The sequence below is a fragment of the Pygoscelis adeliae genome, unplaced genomic scaffold (genome assembly GCF_000699105.1).
Source record: "Pygoscelis adeliae isolate BGI_AS28 unplaced genomic scaffold, ASM69910v1 Scaffold303, whole genome shotgun sequence".
NCBI classification, from domain to species: Eukaryota; Metazoa; Chordata; class Aves; order Sphenisciformes; family Spheniscidae; genus Pygoscelis; species Pygoscelis adeliae.
Genome location: NW_008824367.1, coordinates 245,155 through 268,266, shown reverse-complemented (window position 1 = coordinate 268,266; position 23,112 = coordinate 245,155). Strand labels below are relative to the sequence as shown.

At 47.2% G+C, this 23,112-nt stretch overlaps 1 protein-coding gene across 1 annotated transcript in view; it reads right to left on the bottom strand.

The window, feature by feature from the left end:
* The window catches only part of HCN4 (hyperpolarization activated cyclic nucleotide-gated potassium channel 4), a 108,220-nt gene that overhangs the window by 28,023 nt on the left and 57,085 nt on the right, over positions 1–23,112 (bottom strand). Inside the window, 2 exon segments of the mRNA XM_009319916.1 lie at positions 4,833–5,051; positions 13,692–13,853. Coding sequence (XP_009318191.1) covers positions 4,833–5,051; positions 13,692–13,853 — 381 coding nt within the window.

Genomic DNA, 23,112 nt, shown 5'->3' with positions numbered 1-23,112 from the left:
TTGTATCTGCATCTTAGTATTCAATAACACTTGAAAGATTTTCTTTATGTGAATTTGCCTAAATATTCTGAGGCTAATCAAACTTTGGGCCTCCACAGCTCTCTGTAGCAGCGAGTTCCACAATTTAATTACATACCATTAAAAAAAAGTCACTCCTTAAACCTGTTGCCTAATAAGACTCTATACTGCTGGTCTCCAAGAAAGGGCAAGGACTTAAGGCCAGAAGACACATTCTCAGCTCTCATTGTAGTAGGCAGGCACAATGTCAGTGTCTCACTTCCCCTCTAATGAATATTGGTCTAACATCTGCTTTGTCTCCAACAGAGATGGCACATTCCAGTCGTTATTTTCCCCAATTACTCTTTCTTGAATTCAGGCTGATGACAGAAGGACTGAGATGTTGATAGTTGGACAGTAAAGTGCTTTTTTGCTTGGATAGCCAGACCATGGGATAAAACTGTGGCAAGAAGGACTGTGCTGATGGTTAAGCAGGGCTGTTTCAGGAACTGAGAGGTGATGTCATTAGTGCTTCTGTAGGATTTATAAAGTGATTCTCTCTTCAGTGTTACCTGCTTGCCCCCTTGCAACTGTGCTGCAGCAGGTGCTTCTTCAGAATAATGACAAGTGAATATGCAAGTATCTACCCAGTTTCAATATATATTTTAAGAACAAGAGGCATTGGATAGTTCAGGGTTCATTGGATAGTTCTGATAGTGATGGTTCAGGGGGGAGGAGGAGCAGGGGACCGACCGAATGTGGAGAGCAGAGAGCTTGAGAGAATGCCAGTGTAGCAGACAGATCTTGAGAGATGAGGCTCTGGAAGGAGAGATTACGGCTTTGCTGGGCTCTGCAACACTGACAGCAGCAATTCCTACCTCTCATCAGTCATTCTTCCTTATGTACCTGAGAAGATAACACGGGAGAGCCGAGCCTCTCTGCACAATGCCCATCACTGTTTGCATCCTGCTGGGATAGGACAGTGATGCCCAGAGTCTCTCTCTGCTTTGTTCCAAGGAGCGTGGCTGCAGTAAGCAGCATAATCACTGCTCCCAAAAGCCTCAAGGTTACAGAGTCTGCTGGGGAGGATGAATGTGTGTGTGTGGTCACTTGACATAAATATTAACCCAGCTGAGCTTTAGGATTAGAGAAAGAAATTAATAGGGGAACCTGCAAAAAGCATGAAAATAACTTGCATATCAGTCTAGTTTATTCATCTCTTGGGCAGGAAACACTCTTCCTCTCTGGTGAGCCACAGTTACTGCAGGTTGTAGGGTAATTTCACAGTCAATGATGAACTTACATGTTAATGTTTGAGCTGATCCACGAATAGTTGAAAAGGGCCCTACACCTCTGCTCTTGCTTATGGACCTCCTCCACCAGCACCCTGCACCAGCTCTGGCACTCACTGGACTCTACAGTAAGCTAATGCAACCTACTAATCTGGCAGAAAACTAACCCAGAAGAAAGAAATCAGCCCAGTAAAGGTCTGAGAAGTATGAAAGGTGGTGCACAAGAGTGAAACAGTGTGCTTGAGAATAGTGGCAGGGAGCACTGGGTGAGAACAGGTATGTGAGGCTTCCCCTCTCTAGTCAAAGCTGTCAGATCGATTCAGTTATACTATGTAACTTCAGAACATGACTTTGGGAAATTTTTCTACCAGAATCCTTCAGGATGGACTTGTAGTAATATTCTCTCACATGTAGGAAATAGACACCAATCTTGGGTGCAAAGATGTTTTGGAGTTAGACACCAGACTGAGTTTAAGAGATAAGAGTCAGCTCCTGATCCTGCCATTGACTCTCTCTGTGACCATGAGCAAGTAATTTAGGGCATAACACACTCCGCAATGCAAGATGGGACAGACAGGTCCCTTCTAACTTTGCCTCTGGGACTGGAAATAAAACAGTCACTTCAGAGTGCCAGATCTAAAGAGCTATTCTGATTCAGAGCTTTTTAAGGGAGGCACAGAGCCAGACTTACATGATGGCTGTGCCACTTCCAGTGCTTGAGCTGGTGTGAGTGCTCTGTGCCACATGGGACTCTCCACTTGTACTCAGAAACCTCGCGCTACACTGTCTTGGAGGGTGCAACTTCCCTCTCCAAATTCTCCATGCTTCCTATCACCTCATCGATCCTATACAGCTTCCCTGCCCTGCAGAAACCAGCATAGCGTGAAGTCAGATGCTACAGGATGAGATTTAGACAGGACAGGTATTGAATGTCCAAATGTTCAATGAATCCAACCCAGAGTGAGACAAGCCTGCTACTGAAGCCAATAGACAGCACATCTTGGCTTTTATGCCTCTTCTCAAAAGCCCTGTTTGTACAAGGGAAGAACAAGTTGGTTTGGCAGAGATCTAGACAATCTGAAACTTCACCACAAACTCACTCCTGAACCTTGTCTGGAAGGTTACACAAAGCAAAGCCTGTCAGTACAGTTACTAGCTATAATATTCTGTCCTGTCACTATGTTATTTCTGCTATTCCTCTCCCTCCCCACTGTCTCCCTTTCCTTGGATACTCCCAGAACAGCTGCTAAAGTCTCTGTAGCCTGAGCCCCCGCTGAGGTGAGAGGCAGACTCCTGTTTGCAGCCCCAAGGTGTACTCAGCAGAGGTCTCTAAACTTCTGTCTGCTTCTACCAATCGACCTCCAAACTTGTTGAGATGCTTTGCTTATAATATGCTTCAAGAGACACATTGTCCCATGAGGACCGAACTAAATTGAGTTGCAGGGCTGCAAATCATGAAGCAGCCTCATTTTAATCATGGCTATTCAATTGCTAAGGAATGCAGAAAGTAAATACATATTTGTTTTTAGGCCATCATTTGTCCCATTTGCAAGAGGGAAATTAACATACTCAATCCCTGAGGCTTTAATCGTAGGAGAAGACCTTGGGAAATGAACCTGCTATAACCACTACACATGAAATACACCCTTTGTTAAATCCTCTCCCACTGCTTTTGTCACAAAGTTTTTCTCCTGGGATCTATTAACCCTCTCATTCACACCTCCACATTCTAATAAGGCTTCAACATTTCACACTTCTTCTGCTACCCCCGCCGCAGTCCCTGCTGGCTTACTGGTGACCGCTTTCCCTGAGCACTGACTAGAATCCAACTCCCAGGGTCAAGTTCTGCCCTTGTCTTCAGACCTGGGTTGAGAAAAAAAGCATAGTGCCCAGTCCTGCAGGTGTAAACTTGGCTGCGGCTAGGTTGACCAGGTGGTTGGATTTGCAAATCAGTCCTTGACTTCTATGCTACTTCAAACACATTTGAATAAATACTCTGCATACACAGATTTGATCAGCTTGCATTCCTAGTGCTGCAGTGTCCTTCTCTTTGGCATGCCTTACTCTCAGTTAGAATTAGTCCAGCCAATCTGTAACACAGTGGTAAAACTCTGTACAAAGCCCAGTGCTCTAGTTGCATCCCAGTCCTCCACACTTCTTCTCCTGGGCTTTTTCCCTCTTTTAGCTCTAGCTGTGGTTTGAGATCTTCCCTATCCTCAAAGCATGATTCAGCCTCTGGTCTTCTTTGCTTTCACTCTCTGCCCTACTCTCTTTCTGTGGCCCAGCGTTGTAAACCCCGTGCCTCAAACCTGTTCCTAGGCCATCTAACAAATCCTTTCTCCCACCTCCTCCCTGAACTTCAAAATCACCTAGCCTGTGCATGCTAGCCATAGTTTACCCACTTGAGTAACAACTACCCTTTCACCTAATCTAACTGCACCTGGCAGGGTCAGAATAGGGCTAGCAACTAATTCTTCCTCTTCTTAATCTTCAGATCAAATGTATTGATAAGACCCTGACCATAACACCTCCTTGCCTATGGCATCCTCAGCCCTACTAATTGAGGGCAGTTGCTTTTGTTGATGCCTGAAAGTAACCTACTGTCTTTGCGGTGAAGTCCCTCCCTCACCTCTCAGCCACCCAGGCCCTTGCTCTTAGCTGTACACAGTCACTCTTCAGTTAGCTCTCCTGTTTTGTGGAGGTGCAGGCCTACTGGTTCAACCAGAAGTTGAAGGCAGAAGTTTTGCCTATCTATGTCCTAGAGGGAAAAGTATCATTGCACCAGCAGCCCTCTTGCTTTAGATAACAAAATGTCATTGCACAGGTAGCAATATACTGAAGGCATGGAAAGAGGGAAGGAATTGATGCAGTTCCATGAGTTACCCCTCATCAGCTGAATCGCGGTGACTGACCCTGTTTGCCCCTTACCATCTTACAAATTCACAGCATCACCTTAAAACCACCACCACCAGTTACTGCCGCTGCAGTGGTAACCCCATCAGTTGTGACATTTCTGTCTGTGCCCTACATTATGCGATTCAACAACTGTGCAATTAATTCGATTGATTTACCTGGGGAACCTGTTCGGAGCTCCTGAGCCTTGATCTGTGCTTTGGGGTTTGTTACGTAGTTTCACTCGTGAGCACTGAAGTGAATAATCTGGATACTTTTAAAGAAAATACTTGCTAAACAAAAGCTGCACCTTCTGCAACGTTCCCTTGGGATTTGAAACAAGATCTCAGAAAGGAAAAAGTGACTTACAGTTTTAGATACCAGTGACATGGATAATGTTGATCTAAAAAGACAGTCAGAGACAACGAGAATCACCCACTTGCCCTACTATTATTCGTCTGATCTTGCATCTGTTTCCTCCTGAGGGTCTGTTTGAGTGAACGGATGGGTATGAATTACCAATAAACGGCCGTGGTGACAAAGACACCGCATCTTTGGCCTCTCACATGGGTCACTGACAGCCCTGGCTTCCTCCAGACAGTGCATAAACCACCCCTGGGTCACATAAGGGTTGCAAAGCCCAGTCCTTACCTTCTCCTGGTACTGACGCCGTGAGGAGTCCAGAGACTGGATTAGGGCTGTGGCATGGCCGATGAACATGGCATAGCAGGTGGCCCCGACAATCATGCTCAGCATAGTGAGCCACACATCTGACATGCCAACGGGCGCCTGCTGCCCATACCCAATGCAGAGCATGTGACTCATTGCCTTGAACAGCGCATAGGAATACTGCTTCCCCCAGGAGTCATTCTAAAGAGACAGATAGACAGACAAAGCTTTAGCAGTGGGACAAGACATTCTCTGAGATGAATACATTTCAGAAAAGGATACCTAACGTCAGACCCAAAAGTCCATGTTTAAAGCACCTCTATATGGTAAGCAGTTTAATTCTTTGACGGCTTGGAAGTGCTGGGCACACCCGTTTTAAAAAAAAAAAGCCCAAACTTAGTCATCTGACATTAACTGAGTTTGGCCAGGGTTTTTACAGATTCCATGTACTCTTTCCAGCAAAACTTTCCAGAAAGGAAGCCAGACACTCTGACATACTGGTAACCTGGGATAAACTGAGATGATGCATTGGGATATTTTCAAAATGACCCACGTGTCAGAAGGAACTGAAGAAAATGATTACCCCACTGGGAAATGGACTTTAACAGACAACTGGTAAAAGAGAGCCTGAGCAAGGTTGCCAGCAGCAAGATCTTAGAGTGGGGAAAATCACTCCCCAGCAATTTAGGAAATAGTCAGGATCTCTGGTCATTACCTGAAGAGATGGGAAGGGCAGAAAATTAAGATGATAACGTCCAGACAGCAAGTTCTTCTCAGTGTAAAACAGGGCTTTTTCAGAGAGCTGAGAAAACTACAAATGGTCTCATTTGAGAGATGCAATAAACCACCGTGAGAAGCCAGCTGAAGTCAACAGCTTTTTTCGGACACCCTGTGCTCTCCCACTGCAGCTAACACAAGACACACCTCAGCAATAACATCACGGGATAGGGAGAAAAAACAGCATAAGTTTCATGATTATTCTGATTAGCCTGAGTTTATGGAACAGCTCAAGGTACATTTACTATCCTGTGGGTATTACATACTAGCAAGTCCTTGCCACAAAACCTTGTAAAGTAAATGCACTGTCATCACACACTGCTATTACAAGGTATGTGAAAAAATACCTCTGCTACAGTGACATTCATCGCAGCACATAATCTGTACATTCATCAGTCTTCTTTCTGTTCCTAGGAAGGTGTTAACATTATGGATATAGCTTTGCAGATACATACACCATGGCAACTTAGAAGGTCATTGTACAGAAGGCCTGGTTCGCGGCTTGTCAAATAGACAAGCAATGCTTTTGTGAACTCCATTCAGAGAGATGCAGCAGCCTCAGCACCAGTGACTAGTAATGCTGGGAGCTCTGGAGTTTACTGGACACCTCCTTGGAGGGATCTAATCACAATCAGGCGGACGGCTGATGACCTCTCTGCCAAGAGCTCTCTGAGTGTCACTAATGTTGATGGAAATTTTTCAGTAGGCTTACAAGTAGCGAACAGAAGCAAAGCATACTGTTGCTGTTTGCGAGCTGTGGCAAAGAGCTGGAACCTCTGGAGAGTGTTAATGCTTGGTTAGGAGATAAGCACATGGACAAAGACAGGCGATAGCATTACCCTGGCCATATTCAGTTACATTATGCAAGACAGGCCTGATTCACACTGCAACAAGAGGGGCAAAGCAACAGAAGTGACAGCGAAGCAGACACAGAAGAAGCAGCACATTCACAGCCCCAGAAGAGACTGCTCCCTGCTGGCGCCAGCCTGTCTGGGCTCACCTCCCTAACAAAGCAGGAACCTGTTCACCTCCTGCACTGGAAAAAACTACCTTGAGTCAACAGAGACAAGAGACAATGTGGCCATTGGTGTCTCTATTCCTGACTATGCAGTTGGCTTGCCAGTGTGTGAGGAGCCACAGCCCAAAGGGGAGCCAGCTACAGATGAAGACAAACAGCATTTGCACTCTGCTGCCTGTGCAGGACACCAGGAAGGATCCAACCATGGGGGCTGCCTGAGGTGTAAGCACCAAAGGAGTGAATCTGCTTGCTCCTTTGCCTCACCCATGTCTATGCTGTGGCTCCTAGAGCCCTGGCCAAAGAAGTGGGGGGGGGGTGCCTTTTTTCCACCAGCCAGGTTTTGTGTCATTTTGCAGACCCACTTCTGATCTGTGAAGGCATCAAGCATCTCACACACCTTACACAGGCATCCCTGCATCTTCACTGTTAAGATTTCCAGGAGCCACAGTCCCTTTCCCTCAGCCCTGTAGTACTAGCAGTCATAATGCCGTGGCCCCTGCACTTACAGAATGGCAAACGCTGTAAACTCTATGGCTTTAGCCCATCTATTGTCCATGCTTCAGCAGGGAAGTCATCATCCTGAGACAACAGGCAGGAGCAGTCACACTTGACGGACCTTTGCTTAAAATGGTGCATCACCTGTAAAGGTGGGCAGCACATTCAGAGCTTTACTGGGGCAGAGGCAGTAGTGCAGGTGTTCTGTCCCATCCCCTCCTTGTTAAATGAACCCTTTCCCATGCAGGCATTTCTCACTGGACATTGCAGAAATGCTGCTGCCTTCTGGGTTTAGCGTGGCAGTAGTTTAACGGGGCAGCACATCTCCACAACAGAATTGAGAGCAGGGAGAAAAGAAATGCCGAGCTGAAATTCCAAAGGGAATTTGGGGAGACAGAATAAGAATAGCTGAGCTGGAATTTGATGTATCAGAAAACTGGCTGCCAGGGTCTTTAATGGCCATGAATGATCAGAGCCTAAGAGGAACACCTGGATATCAAGCAGGTTCAAGTTTTAAAAGCCATTCTTCCAGCAACTTGCTGCTCAGGAGTGCTGTTTACGAGGAAGCTTGCCAGTGTTTTGTAGGAATTAGTCATCCAAAACTACAACATCCAATATCACTGAGCCCCCGTAGCCTGCAGAAACACTGCTGGCTCCCTGGGAACTCTACACTTTCAAGTCACAACCCCAATTCCCATCAGCAGCACGGCTCCCTGTGAGGACAGCCTGCTTCGTGCCAGACTGAGGAGATCGCTGAGTAATGACAGACTGAGGGGCGAGAGCTGGAGGAAAACACAGTGTGTTTAAAAAACAATCCTGAGCAATGTGGTCTGCTGGGAGAAGAGATCAAGGACTGCTGAAAGAGAGGCACTTCCATGAAGGAGAAACCTTTCAGAGCAATTACCTTTAAGGACACAACCTCTGAGCTCTTTGAGCATCTGTAAAGAGCACTGGATCCTCATGGCACAGTCTATGCGATGACTCCTTGCTTATAGGTCTCAGTATATCTTTAGTTTTTAGGCCTGCTCTACAGTCTTTTGTTTTCCACAGTATAAGCAGGCAGGTCAAGAATGCAGTACTTTAAGCCAGACTAGTAGTGGTGGTTCCAAATGTACTGTGGACACAAGTTTACTAGCATCACGGTGCCTTATACTGATACATCTTGTTTCCGTAAGAGCCATACCCCTATACTCAATATACCACTGTGCCAGTCCCCACGGTGGGAGGGTTGTACTACTTCAAATATACTAGAGTGGCTAAAATGGCCCATTAGGGTAGGTAAATGAGGCCTTAAACTGAAGAAAGAAAATTACTCCTCCTTAACCAAATCTCAAAGCAAGCTAAAATGGAGCTACAGATCTGTGCTTGAATGTAGTCAAGAGGGATGTTATCTCAGACACATGCCAGGCACTAAGAGCATTTGCAAAAGGGAGTTAAAATTACTTTGAAGCAGTTTCTCAGACTAGCTTGTTTTTAACATCCACACTGGCAGTACTATAAGGGTTTCTCTGGGATTAGTGTGTGGACTGCAATGCCTCTGCTCAGATCCACCCTTGAATACTTGGAGACACCTGAACCTCTTCAAAGGCAGTGTTGGGTTCTGCAGGACCTTACGTAGCACCTAAAGAAACAGTATGGTGTCTTATAGGATGTTCTGGGTCTGATGTACATGTGAGTGTACCTGGTTGAACCCTCACTGGAGAAGACTAGAGACAGAGAAGTAGACACAGAGAAGTACTGGCAAATTCTTGGGGTAGGGGGATAGTCCACGGGCACAATGTTATACTTGACTAACACCACTAACATTTCACAGTACTAAGGAGCTGTCTGTAGTGAAAGGGCATATTTCAATTTGTGAACTCCCACATTTGCCTCAGCAGTGATCTTATCTAGCCACAGAGTTGTTACTTGGGGTTTGCTACTGCAAACTACTTATGTCAAGCTGCGAAATAAAGCCTCTGAACATCACTGCCCTCCCCTGGACAACACTGTAACTGCTGGGCCGGGAAAACAAACCTTCAGGCCCAATTCAAAGGAAGGGAATAGTGGGATGAGAAATGGAGATGATAGGTCAACTTCACATCGGAGAAAATCTGCCTGTTCTGGGCTTATTTCCAAGGAGAGCTTTGCATGGCCTTCACCTAACAGAAGAGATTGTCTCAGGACTCTCAGTGCACCAGTCTTAATTGCCCCAGTCAGCCTTGCCGGGGACCCTCACCCATGCATCCACTGTTCCTGGAGCTCCATTTCAGCACAGGCCTGGGCACCCAGACCTTGCCTGAGCTAGCTGTACCTGTGCCCAGCCCTGGGCCTTGAACATATGCTTTAGTCTTGTTTCCAGCCTTGCCTCTGACCCCATCTTTTGCTGCTCCTAACCGACTCCCTGGGAAGACCCTGGACATGACTGTCACCCTGCCTTAACTGCAATGGTCAATGTTATCACCAATTCTGCTCTGCCCACCCTGTTTTGGACTGGTAGGACTGTGCCCTAGTTGGCGAGGGCACTGCCAGTGCAGGGGTTACCCTTGGCTCCTGGCTCATATCCCCTCGTGGAGTGGCCCTACTCTTGCTGCTCCCTGACAGATTTTATAAAACAGGATAATCTACTACACAGCTTCATGTGCCTGCTGAGTGAGGGTAGGAGGGATCTGCTGGACCAGAGGCTTGGGGAGAGTTAGTAATCACACAGGAGATCCATGCAGGATCTACGCTCCGTCTTCCACAACACATGCTGCATCCGTTTCTCTTCCTCCTTTCTATGAGCAACGTTACAAGAATGCGTTGCGGGGCGTGGAGGGGGGTTTAAGCTCAAAAGGAAAGCTACTCTCCTTCTTTCAGTAGAAGGGAAGACGATTAGTATTTCCTATGCAAGGTCACTGCGTTTGACATGGGGATATTTGCCTACCCTGCAGGGTTTATCAGTTCAGCACAATACCCAAGGGGGCGAGCCACGTGTTTCCAGCAGCTTTCAGGTCTCAGCAGAGCTCAGATTTCTCTGATGAGGAGCTGCCAGGCACAAGGGTCTTGGGGAGATGCTGCTGCCCGCACACATGCCACTCTGCAGCTGACTCACTAGCGTTTCTCTTTTTAATAAAGTGCCCTGTAGGGAAGCTAACGCTGAAGCCCCTGAGATTGGGGCTGAGCAATAAATACTGAAAACATCCTTCCCTGCCATTTCAGAGCCAGTTCAGAAAGAAGTCATGCAGAGACTCACTCTTTCTACAATTGCTAAAGATGAAACATGGTGCATGTAGAAAACACTAAGATGAACTGGAGCCAGGGATTTATTGAGCCCCTGATACGATTTTGGCAACACCAGACCCTTCACAGATCCCCTGGAAGAGGATGAAACCTTTAGGAAGCAGATGGGAGGTGATGAATCTTCTTTCCCTGCTGTGTCGGAATCAGAGCTGGTTTTATGGACTGCCAAGTGGCTAGGTGGGAAACTCCGGAGCAGTGGAAGAGCAGCACCAGCATACTCAAGGAGAAAGCCTCCAAAGCATTTGGCACCTCACTTTCAGCTCCCCTTGGCTGTAGCAGCTTCAGAAGATTCCTTTTTTTCCTACAGTGGTTCCACCCCAGCTTTTTGGCTCCTGTGTGTAATCAGGGCAGTCGTGCACCAAGTATATTTATCTCCTCAAAGCTGTGACCAGGTCAGTACAGAACGTCCCAAAATCCAACCTACCGACTCTCTGTCACAGACAGATGCCATCCTGGCCTCCCACCTCCCAACCCTGTCCATCAAGCTCTCAAACAGAGCCATTCTGGAAACTACCATCAAGATCTTGGCACCAAAGTCTGAGACCAGCCCAGGTCACCGGTTTCTTGTTTCCTGACTCAGTGGCCTCTCCTATTACTTCACTATAGACTATATGTAAATTGTTGCACTAATCATGTCATCCACATCCATCACTGGTCCCAATGACACATCTGGAAATCTTCTCACGAGATTAGAGGACAGAACCTTATTGTGAGAAGAAACTATCTGATTCCAGAAGAACTAATTATTCTCGTTGTTAAATGTTCTAAAACCAAGCTATTTTGGGGCTGGCATATTCCTGTACAGCTTCTGGAGTACAGGAAGCCACCTGAACTATAGGTGGGGCATATAACCATCTCTCCAGTTCTTCATCCCAGTTTCCTGAGGCTCCATTTCTGAGACAGTCACTGAGATAACAATCTTTTTTTACTTTTATTAAGCAGAAAAAGTGAAGGTGATTTAGCTGCAGAGGAGAAGCGGAAAAAATCACACAAGGCAAGTTTAATTCCCAGCTTCTCAGGCTCTCAAGGCTGGGAAGACAAGTGCTGCAGCATGAGTCCTTGCCTGGTAAAGCTTTGCTTGGGATAGAAACTTTCTATCCTGCCCCTCCTGGAGACTCTGCTGAGCCCTCCTGCTTGTGGGATGCATCCTTCCCCGCTCTCCTCAGTCTTGCTGCTAAGAAAGGTGCCTAGGCTAAATCTTTTCTTCCTCTGTCCTGTCTCCTATCACCTTTCAAGACCCCATCCCTCCACTACAGAGTTACCGTGATGGTCATTTATAGGCTCTGGTCATAGTCTGGCCCAGGTAACTCTTTTTCTAGATTATATAAATTCAGCTTTGTTTCTCTCCTTATCAGGCTCCGATTCCAATATGTTTGCAGCTCTTTGTTCCACTGGGTTACACAAGTAGTTTTCTGGCTTTACAGCCTTTGAGTGAAAAGTGTCCAAGAGCCTATTTACATTAGCCTGTGCCATGCATTTGTGCAACCTACTCAGTACAATCCCAGGTCTCTCAGACTGGTTCAGATACCCACCGTTACAGTATTTACTTATCCTCAGAAGCATCTGGGGAGGGAGAACTCCCATCTGACTTGCCTGGGATCACACAGAACCGAGCTGGGAACTGAACCCAGGTGTCCCACTTCCAGTCAGTGCTCCAGCCACTGGATTATTCTTCCTCTCACCATGTGTGTCTGCCACTGCTAGTTACTGCCTTCTGTGAAGGTTTTCCATGCACCAGTTATCAGTAGATCTGGTTGTTTTGACTCTTCAGGTCACTTTGCAGCTTGTGTTGCAGGTCTCATCAGCTGGCCTTTGAGGCAAGTATGCTACTCACACTTGTAACTCTGCAACCCTAGCTTTTATGTCTTTCCTCAGGGTGGATGGGAAAAGCAAATAGAAGTTGTTGCCATCAGGCAGCAGCCTCCACCCAAATGTTAGGATAAAGGAAACATGGTTCAAATCTGCTGCTCCAAAGCTGTCCTGCAAGGGCACCATGGCCAAGTCACTTCATCGGATGGGGATGATTTCTGTCTGCACCTCTGAGCTCTCCAGGATGAGGAGCTGTATGTCCTTTTGAACCTGAATAGTGCAAGCACAACGGGGCCCTGATCTTTCATTGCTCCTGCCATATAAATAATAAAAAGGCAGCATGGGGGAAGACAAGGCAGCTGCTGCATGGGCTGTTCTTCTACTGTAGATAAATAAAGGGTTCTAGTCTCCAGAACTGTCAGTCTGGCACCTTTTAACAGCAGGAAGTCAATGATTATTGCTGAGGGAAGAAATGAATAAATAAACACCAAACAGACGACTTTTTCGTGGATGCTCACTCTTCTTGGGCATGGGCAGCATGTGCCCACAGCTCCACATGTGGGAGGCATGGGAAGTTGGCAGTTCTTTTATATATTTTACATTTGTTCTGTTCTGCTCGAGTGCCTGATTTTTTTTTTTTTAAGAAGAAATTGGCTGGGGGAATCTGGAGGTTAAGAGCTGCAATAAGAGGCAATTTTTTAAGCTTTGTCAGTTTTTGCTGCTTAATCAACTGGACATTGTCCCTTTGAATAAAAGATCCTGAATTCTCAGCGAGATGGTTGAAAGGTACCATGAACTCCCCGTGCATTTACCATACGGTATAAATCTCCTTCACAGCAAACAGCAAAGCGAGCAGCACAGCTTGGGACGTTATTGGGAAGTCTGGCTACTGATCCCATGATGGGAGGCCAAACTGTGGCTTGGCAGAGTCTGTTTCAGCCCATCCTAATGGGATACTGTGCAGCTCCCCAGGGAGAAGGGTGGGTGATCACACCGGCCCTTCAAGTGGATATGGAGCAGAAGGCTTAACAGTTTCCTTGGACCAGTAATGGGAATTATGGATCAAACTCAGCTATGGCTCTAGGACCCCCTCTGCCTCCTGCCTTTGGCTCAGTATGCCTAGATGCCAGCAGAAAACCGTTTCCATTCTTGCTCTTTGCTGTTTCCTGCCAGGAGGGGGAGCCTGGCTCCTGCCTTCTGCTGCAGGCAGCCCGCCGCAGGCTCTGCTGGGGCTGGCTCCTGCTCTGCAGCCCTGAGACAGTCTCGTTGCAGAGACTGCCTCCAAGAAGCCTCCATGCCCACAGTGCCGTGGCTTTACAAGTGCCTGCTGGACAGTGGAGGAAGGCCCTAAAAGGAGGTGGGGGGAAATGGGAAGCTGGGGGATGCCATGTTAGTGCTGGGAGGTCGACGCTGAAATGGTGATGCTGTGACCAAGGGCCTGGGTTTAGGGCCGTGAGGGAGCAAGCAGGGCAGGCACTTACCACCATGCGGTTGAGGGACACCCAACAATCGTCAGGGAAGTCCTGCAGCATAGGCACAAGGAACTGGAGGCAGCCATCCCAGTGACACAGCAGCAGCATCATCCCAATCAGGTTCACAATCCGCACCACTGCACTGGCCAGATCGTAGGTCATGTGGAAGATCTGCAGGGGCCAAAAGGGAGCAGATTAGATGGCAGCTCCCCAAACAACCAACCCAACATAATTAGATGCAGTATCAGGGTCAAAAACCTTGCTAAAATAACAGAAAAGGCTGCATCAGCTCAGCTCAGGTCAGTCACAGTATGCAAGCAGAACCAGCTGAAAAACAGATTAAAAACTAAAATACAAAATCATAATCATTCATCCCTCTTGCCCTTTGATTTTGCATTCTAGTTTACATTAAAAGCTCCATAACTCATTTTATAAAATAAGTTGGTTGCAAATATTTCTGAAACATCAGCCACTCCTCAGAAATAAACTCTGTCATTACATCTTTTTAACTGCAATGCCCTTCTTTGATTTCTGCTCTTGCTGAATATATGCTACGCGCTGACCCGTGGTGGAAGCTGTCTTTGTACTGGATGTCAGATGCAGTCTCTGCAAGTATCAAATGCAAGAAAGAACGGCCTCAAACTCAGCAGAGACTTCTAGAAGAGGATCTGATTCAACTGTTTTCTTGTTATTTCCTGTATTCTGCTGCTGTATCACTTCCAGTCTTATGTGAGGGTGGGCAAGGAAAAGAGAAACATGGCAGAGCTGTATAGCAGTTCTTAGCAAGGAAGCCCAGAAACCTGTAAACAGGCAATGGCAACCACACCTCTGCAGTCAGTTCTCTAATGCAAAGGGAGTCTATGGCCGTGTGGTCCTTAGTATTAGTCATAAGCAGAACACACTGAGAAATCCAGGTGCCCTATTATCAAAGCTGCATATGCAGTCAAGAATTACTATTTTTTTCCTACGTGTGGCGTGTTGTGGAGACATTGGGGGTGCTTGGCTCTTTTATGCCCGGCTTTGTGATGACAGTTAGACACACAGGGCATGCCAGCGACTGCTATCCTGAGCTACTTATCCACCCAGGTTTGGTTTTCCCTACCTTACAACATGCCACAGCGAGGAGAGATGGGCTCTGGAGAGCGTGGCTGGCCCTGTGTGGCTCAGCACAGAGCCCACCTTCTGGCCTCTTTTGCCATTAACACAGTTCTTGAAGAGAGGAGACCTTCAAGCCATCACTGGGCAATGGTTTGGATGCAGTAAGGACCATACACTTAGCCTTAACAGTGTGCTGGCTTCCAGTTACAGAAGCCTACTGCATCACCCTGAAAACAGAGACCCCAAACACATCTGGCATCCCCTCCCACATGCTGCTGTGTCAGCACAGCAATTTGAGACAGAGCTGGGATGGATGGAGGCCTGACAGCCATGCCCCAGCCCTGCCAATGTGTTCTGCCCTAGAGCCTCATCTGGAGAAACGTTAATCACTGCTCCCCACACACGGTCTTGCTGTTTCTGGTAGAGGAGGAGTGAAATATTTGGACAGCTGTGTGTGAATGAAGCGGAGAGACTCACTGCTGTCAGCTGCTGTAGCTGGTCCTTCTCAGGAGGCCTCCCCATGGCACATACAGCCTGGCTGTTTTGCAGCCCAGCCTGCAATCTGGCGACACAATGTCCTAGTTGGATTTAATGGAAGGGAACAAAAAGCAGAGGAATGTGAGGAGCAAAGAAGACTACTGTGAATCAGATGAGGCTGCATGTCCCAGCTCTATTGCTGCATTTCCACCCTGACCTGTAGGATGGTACTCCCTTCCAGGGTATATTTCAGTCAGCTCTGTCCTAATCCAGCTACATCAGCTTGAAGCTTCCCACAGAGCTTGTTTACCCCACCCTGCAGCCCCTCCTGCTCTCTCAGTCCTGGACTCCCCAACAGCCCTGCCATAGCCCTTCCACTCCGGCCCACAGCCTCTCTGCTATGTCACCTGCAGAGTCCCCCTCCGCAGCTCTGCTCTTGTACCTCAGCCCTGCCCTGCTGCTCCGGCCCTGCGTGGTCACACTTCCTGTTTTCTGACTTGCCACCACACCTCTCCTTACAGCGCGACTCCCAGTGCTGTTGTAAAACTGACCTCCCAGTGAGCCATGCAAAGCACACAGTGACACCTATCCAAGCTCACTATTTCCTTAGGGATGTAGCAGGATTAACTGTTAGCTCTTCAGATGGAAAATAAACCTGTAAACACAACTTTCTTACGGGGCACCATAGTGGGCCAAAAGGCACAGAGACCCTGATACAGGCTTATATAAGACAGCAAAGTAATTTTCAGTTTGCCGTGTTATGAATAAAAATTGATAGTGCAGTGACTGAAACTGCAGGGAGAAGCACACCTAGCACTTCCTGAGCGCTGAACGCCTCCAGGGCACTGCCTAGGCTCCACTGAGCCTCAGTGTAGGAAGACGGGCATGCAGCGGGTGAGTCAGCTGCCTGGGAATCACCTCTAGAGGGGCAGGAGATTACCGAGGGAGATGACTGTCAGGGAAGTATCTGAAGCAGGGGATAGGCCATAGGCATGCTATGTGACTGTATGGCTAAGTCCATATAACTCCTTGCTGCTCTGACAGAGATAGTCCTGCTCCTCCCAACCACCCACGGCAGTATGTACCTGCCATCTTTGCCTATACCAGGGATCAGCCTCCTCTGATCCCATAGTGAGTCAGTTCAAGCAGCTACAAAGGCAGAAAACTTTTGTTATAAAAGAAAGGAATCACGGTTTGTCAGTTTAGCTGCCTAAATTGGCTCATCACTCTGTTGTCAGAGCTAGCTGTTCAATTTGAATGCCTGTTTCCACACCAGATATTAACACTTCCCCACCTAATCAGGATGCTGCGAGGCCATATGCATTGGGAGATGCTCAGTCCGGACCGGGAGGGAGCCACAGAAGAATGCTGGAAACCAGAAGGATGAATGATTCGGATAACTCCTTCTGAACTCCATTATTTCCACTGCATCCAAGATGCAGCTGGAGTCCACAGTGTCACTTAGTGTGAGAAAGGCCATTCTAGCGATACTTCTGGGCTGAAAAGAAGAAAATATCCGAAATCCAGCATGAAAGGCTGTTCTAGGAAATCCAACTCTCAGTGCTGACTCAATAGGTCAGTATGAAAGCTGAGCACAGAATTCATAAAGAATAATTCCTACCGGTTTCATCCTTTTTTTTTCTCCATTGCAGAAATGATCGTTCTCATTTAGATACCCAAAGCAAATCCAGCCTATCTGAGTGACAGCCACGGGCTATCCTTTTAATGAAGCCAGAGCAGCAGTTTGCAGAAGGATCTCTGAATGGATCTTTTGTATTGCCAGGGTTTTACTGTGCTAATGACTATTCCTCTCCCACCTACGTGTGTTTTTCAAACAGCTCCAGCCCTCCTGTAACCCAGGGAACTCCAGCCAGGGACAGGGAGAAACCCTGTCAGATTTAGGAAGTGCCTTTCTTCCTTTAATATATTAAAAGCAGAGAGTGAAAAGCCTGAGGGAATGGATGGTTTAGGGGAAAGGTGAATAGATATGGAGCTTCTTATATGACGATTGGGATCTATTCCAGTCAGGCTAGGGCAGAAAGCCTTTATTCTTTCGTGCACCTCTGAAAAACAGGAATAAATGTGTTTGCTTCTGCCGTTAGGCCCTGCTGCCTCCTCTCATGCACTAATAACTCACACATTTGCTGGCAGCTGAGAAATGGCAGCTCTGTGCAGAGTGTGTGTTTACGTCTTGGCTCACAGGTCTTCCTTCACCGCTGGGTCACCACCCATCACGTAACCCACCGTAAGCGTAGGACCCAGTGTTGAAGCACGAAGGGGAGGAGAGTCCTGCTCTGTATTAACACGGGGGGGGTACATCTGCCCTTGCAGTGCACGGATGTTCCCAGCGCAGAGCTCAGAGAGGCCAGGAGCTCAGCGGCCATTTGGGATTGTCCTCTAATGCCCAGCACTGACTAGACAGAAGGATCACAACTGAGCTGACACAAACTTCCCACACAGGTAGAGGCAATATCTGCTTTATGCAAGGGTAGATTCAGCTCACCTACTTTGGGCCTTGAGATCTAGACTATATCATTAGAGTCATTGGATGGAAACCCACACCCAGAGGGTGACACATGTGGAATGTGGCACTTGTTTACCTGAGAAGGAGATGCATGGCATCTCAGGAATTCCTGTTTCTCTCTGCTGCCCATAAAGTAAGCCTAGATAATGAACTCCAACTGTAAATGTCTGAACTGCAGGTGAGACAAATCCAATTTCAAATGTCAGTCTCGGGAGTTATCAGCTCATGCCCACTCCTTGGAATACATTTGCATTCACATGCAAGAGAAAAATAAGAAACACTCGACTGTGCAGCACACAAGAATAACTGTGAAGGGGTGTGAACGAACACCTTCCACTGAGAAGAAGCTCCTACTGTAAATAGGTGCCTGTGTTGCAGGGAATACTAACTCCAATAGTGTGCTGGAGAGTGCCTAGTTCTGCAGTGCCCTAAAGCAGTCTATAGCTTGCCAGGGAGAGGTGGGGAAGAAACATTCTAGAATAGCTGGTCCACAAGCAGAGGAACCTGAGTGGTAATTGGAACTTCTCTGGTTTTCATCATTAACACTCAGGGCTTGCTTGTCCTGTTGTAACACAACCCAGGCTGGGTCCCAGAGCATCACACCTCCTTCTGCCCCTGGCACTGCTTGTGCTTTCCGGCTTTCTGCTGCCTGTGATTTGGAAAAAGGGAGTGAGGAGAAGGACAAAGCACGGATTCACCCTTAAAAGCACCTCTTTCCAATGGTATTCCCTGATATAGCTAGTATCCCTGTTTCTTGATCGTCCAAAACAAGCCGTGGCTTCAGAATCCCTGTTACAGAGCCCTAGGCGGCTCTGTCCTTCTAGCCAAAGGACACCTTGCAACGCTTTCTGAAAGGACAGCTTGGGAAAGTGGGAGGACCAAAACTTTCCTCAACAGTCATCTCTAGTTATATAAGAGCTCCACCTTGGAAATCCCGCTTATACACAACAAGCCATCGGGATCCTATCAGTATGAATCTGAAATCTTGTCAGCCCCAAATAACTCTGTACAGTACTCCTCAATTGGGTCTGTACTGCAGCAGGATTCCTCTAACCTGATCACTTGAGCTGGAAGAAATCAAGGACACCTTGGAGAAGCGGGAGCCTGGCTCTGGCAGTGAAACAAGGGCTTTGACTGAAGTCAAAGTTGCATATTTAATTAGGCATGGTGTTTTATGTTGGCACACAGCTCGGTGTGGCTATCCAAACCAACAGGTCACCAGAATTTCTCAGATCCTTGAAAGCAATGTTGCATTAGCGTGTCTGTCTGTCTAGGGCCGTGGAGGCTGGACTGCTCCGAGACTGAGAGCCCACCGAGAGGACACTGCGGCGAGTGCTGTGCAGGGAGGCAGCTCGGTCCAGGCACACTCTGCACCAGACCTGCCAGGCCCAGGCCAGCTCCGGCAAAGCCTCTGTCTCTGCGTTCAGCTCCCCAGCACGTCAAGCTCTGCAGGCTGGGGTGCGATTGCACATCCCTGCTGGCTCTGCATGTACCAGAGGTGCTATGCTTGGAATGAATGGGGTTTCCTGAGGGTCTGGGGACCGTGATGCAGAGGCATACTAATGCACGGCTGAGCCGGAGCTAAACACCTTGCCAGAGAGAGCTAACAGCATCTACACTAGCTCAGCCGAATGCTGGCTCTACACAGAACTGACTTCCATCCACAGGGTTTATGAACAGATTCTGCACCACAGGAAAGCAGTGAAACTGCTTGTTGTCCTTCACTACCTCTACTAGCAACACAGCAGTATTTCTGTAGCACTGCATCCAAACTAAGGCCTGCTGGTCCTGAGCCAGTGCTGGTGTCTGTATCCACACTATGGTTAATATACAACTGTGATAAATCCCCTGTGGATAATCAAGCAGCTGTGACACTGCTCCAGCTTAATAGAAAGCAAAGAATTTACTCTTAATTTATGACTTAAAAACCCCAAAGACCTTAAAAGGAAACACAAATCTCAAAAGAGAATCAAAACTGTATCATACACCGTAGAGTGCTCTAGTCAGAGTTAAGGTTGTTCTGCTGTGAGGAAATGTGTATTTACTTATATTTAAGAACAGTATTTGTGGACTATGGGGAAGAAAGTTGAGATGTCTTTCACTCTTCCTGTCTTGGCTTTTGTAGATAACAACAGAGGCAAAGATACACTTTCCTCATAGAGGCATTAGCTGCCTTTTCAAACCTAAGTGTTAATCTCTTGATATACTGGGGATAAGTGGTTGCTGTGATGAGCTTTTCTGAGCCTAAAATACTGTTAGACAGATTACTGCAGGGTGGTTGTACTAAGTCCCTGCATCACCAGCTACAGTGTCTCTGCATATCACCTATCTAATCACTGACTGGGCCTCATCCTGTTTAGTTACGAAAACTGACTGGACAACAGTTTAAGCTCTTACTCATTCTGGCCAACATGCAACCCAAAGGCAGCTCATTGAAAAACCAGTGGTTTTGCTCATTTAGGGATCACTACCACAGATCAGTGCCAATTCTTGTGGCAAGGGGCAAAATGTCACCTTCTCCACACTCCGCATGAGTCTTGACTGACACAACCCATGTAAGAGGGGAAGGGCTTGGGAGCCTTGATGTGCAGATCCGTCCTGGGAGACTGAAGTGAGGGGAGAGACAAACAACATGAAGAGCTCGCAGGATGGGCCTCCCCCAGGAGGAAAAATCCTCTCCAGGCACACACAGCATTATGCACATTAGAGCACCAAAGCATGGAAGCCATGAGCATACACAAGGTACACACAGAGCCAAGACCCCTGAGCAACTCAGATGCTGTAAGGACACACCAGAAATCGGAGTCGAGAGAGAAGGGGCAGCTCCCCAAGAAATCCAGCCTGTTGAGTAAACCCACACTATTGGGAAACACAACGTTTCAGCAAAGCAGCACAGATCTCAGCTGCTGTTTTCCCTCTCCTGGTGCTGCTATGGGAAATGCACCACCAAGCCCTTCACTTGCTCCTTCCTCACCCTCCCCAACTTTCTATTTATTCTCCCAGTGATGTCACGTTTAAGCTGTGCCAAAACATAAACTAATTTTAGTCCAAAAGGTTTGCTGTCTCAAGTAACTCACCAGGCCACACATTTGGTCCTTTTGGAAGAATGGACAAAATGCTGTTCTTGCCAGTAAAATATACAAAGATATAAACTCCGAATTTCTGAGGCAACTGTTGCTCAGGCTGGCCTGCTGAAAAGGGACTTAGTTAAGGAAGAAAAATTATGCAAAGGAACGCAGTTGGGCTTATTTACAACTTCACAGTGTAGTGGGAAGCAGGAGTCCCTTATGAAGGATCAGCTTTGGGTCAGATAGCTTTGGGCTGTGCTGATCACAATGTGTTTGGCAGAACGGCGCAATGTTGTGGGAGGGAGGGAGCTTTGGGATCCAGATTGTATTGGGACAACGCTGAAAGCACCAGCCAGCACACAGCAGATGGACTGGAGACGGGAAATCATCTGTGGTGCACAGATACATCTGCAAGCAGTGTGCAGATTCAGGGATGCGCTCGACAGTTTGAGATGGTGTGGGATTTGGTTTTGCCTGCTTTTTGCTGTGCCAGCAAGGAAAACTATATCCAGAAGATCAAGTTTTAGATGAAGGCAAGAGTTTGGGGTTGAGTCTCTTTTTATGCTTGCTTTGCACCAAATGACATAATCAATGTCAGCGGAGTTGCTGATGCTGCCTTGAGTCAGTGCGAGAAGAGAATCAGGTCTGTGATTCATTAGGTTTAACACTCACAGGGGAACATATTGTGGAGTGTGCTTGTCTCAGGGCTGCCTGGAACAGCGAGTTTGAGGGAAGTGCACTGAGTGCCAGGTGTTAAGAGAGATATTCAAGTAGATTTTACACTTAAAATATAATAATCCTTTGTGCTGCTGTGGCAGTTTTCACCTGAAGGTCTCAAGGGGCTCGACTGACATTAATCTGGTATGCTTCAATGTCTCCAGTGAATGTGTGATCTTCATTATTGTACAAAATGAGGCACATGAAAGGGAAAAGCCACTTGCCAGAGGTTGCACAGGAAGCTGAGAGCAAAGTTTTGAGCCAAATCTAGGGATGTCAGCTTTGATCTCCTGCTCTAACCACTGCCCATGTATTATGGCTACTAACTAGAGCCCAAGGAGGTATCCTTCAAGTTCAGAAACAGCCACTTCAACACCAAGAAAGGCCAGAGTGTGTATGTGCATGCAGGGCAGGGAGAAGTGATCTTGCAGCAGCCTGGTGCTGTTAAAGCTCCGTAAGAACATGATGCAAGCCTGCAAGCCTCTACCTCCTCCTGACACGATTTAACTCTTCCCAGGCAGCTTGCTTCTGGCTAATGGAAGTTCTTCTCCAGGTAGGAGCTGAGGGGCCATAGACAGAGAACAGCAGAAAGCCCATGCAAAAACGAAAGGAAAAAAAAAAGCATTTTCTTGCCTTCTCCCTCAGAGACTTGTGTCTACTGGAAAATATTTACAGCAGAGAAAGGTGAAATAACAGGACTAATTAGCACCAAGAAAGCTGGCATAAATGGCAGATGTTTATAGATATATATAAACCCCAAAGATCCTGCCACCACCATGCGTTTTGCCTCTTGCACTCTCAGAGTTGAGGTTGTCGTGACAACAGCCCCCCTTCCCCCCCCGCCCCATGCCACCATTCCCAGCCTAGACTTTAATCTCCATCATTTTAAGAACTTTTGTCACCACGGCAACGTGACACAGACTTTTAAAAATATTTTCTAGCACAACTCAAACAACTGTCTTTTCTGCACGGTTTTCTTGAAACCTCTAGGAAAAAACATTTAGGGTTGGATCCTGCCTCCACTGAACCGAGCTGTAAGCCTCCCATGGGTGCTAGCTAGCAGGGACAGGAGCTGGCTGGTGCCTCCAGCACAGGGGGATGATGGCATTTTCACCTCCCAGGCAACGTGTCCCAGAGCAGCAACGCAAGGACTGGGGCCAAGGCTTTTTCAAGAGCCTCTATGACTTTGGAGGATGCGCCCCTTTGCTTTTCAATGGGGCTTATGTTCTCATACGCCTACAGCTCAGGTTTTCAACAGTATCTCTCGATATAGTTAAATGCTTTTGGAAAAAGAAAAAAAAAAATCAAGCCCCCAGAGCTGTAAGTAGGTTAGGTGTCTCGCTCGCAGTGGGAATTAGATATCTTACCTGCCTAGGCATTTTTTTTAAACCTCTCATGGCTCTTATCTGCGTCTTGGGGAATTGTAGTTCTTCTGAGAGGCTAGCAATGAATCACTTCTGGAAATAGGTCACAGGCTTTTTTGGAAGTTTAAGAATGACCGCAGTCATCAGGCAAAAGGTCTGTCTAGCTCAGTAGCTATACATAG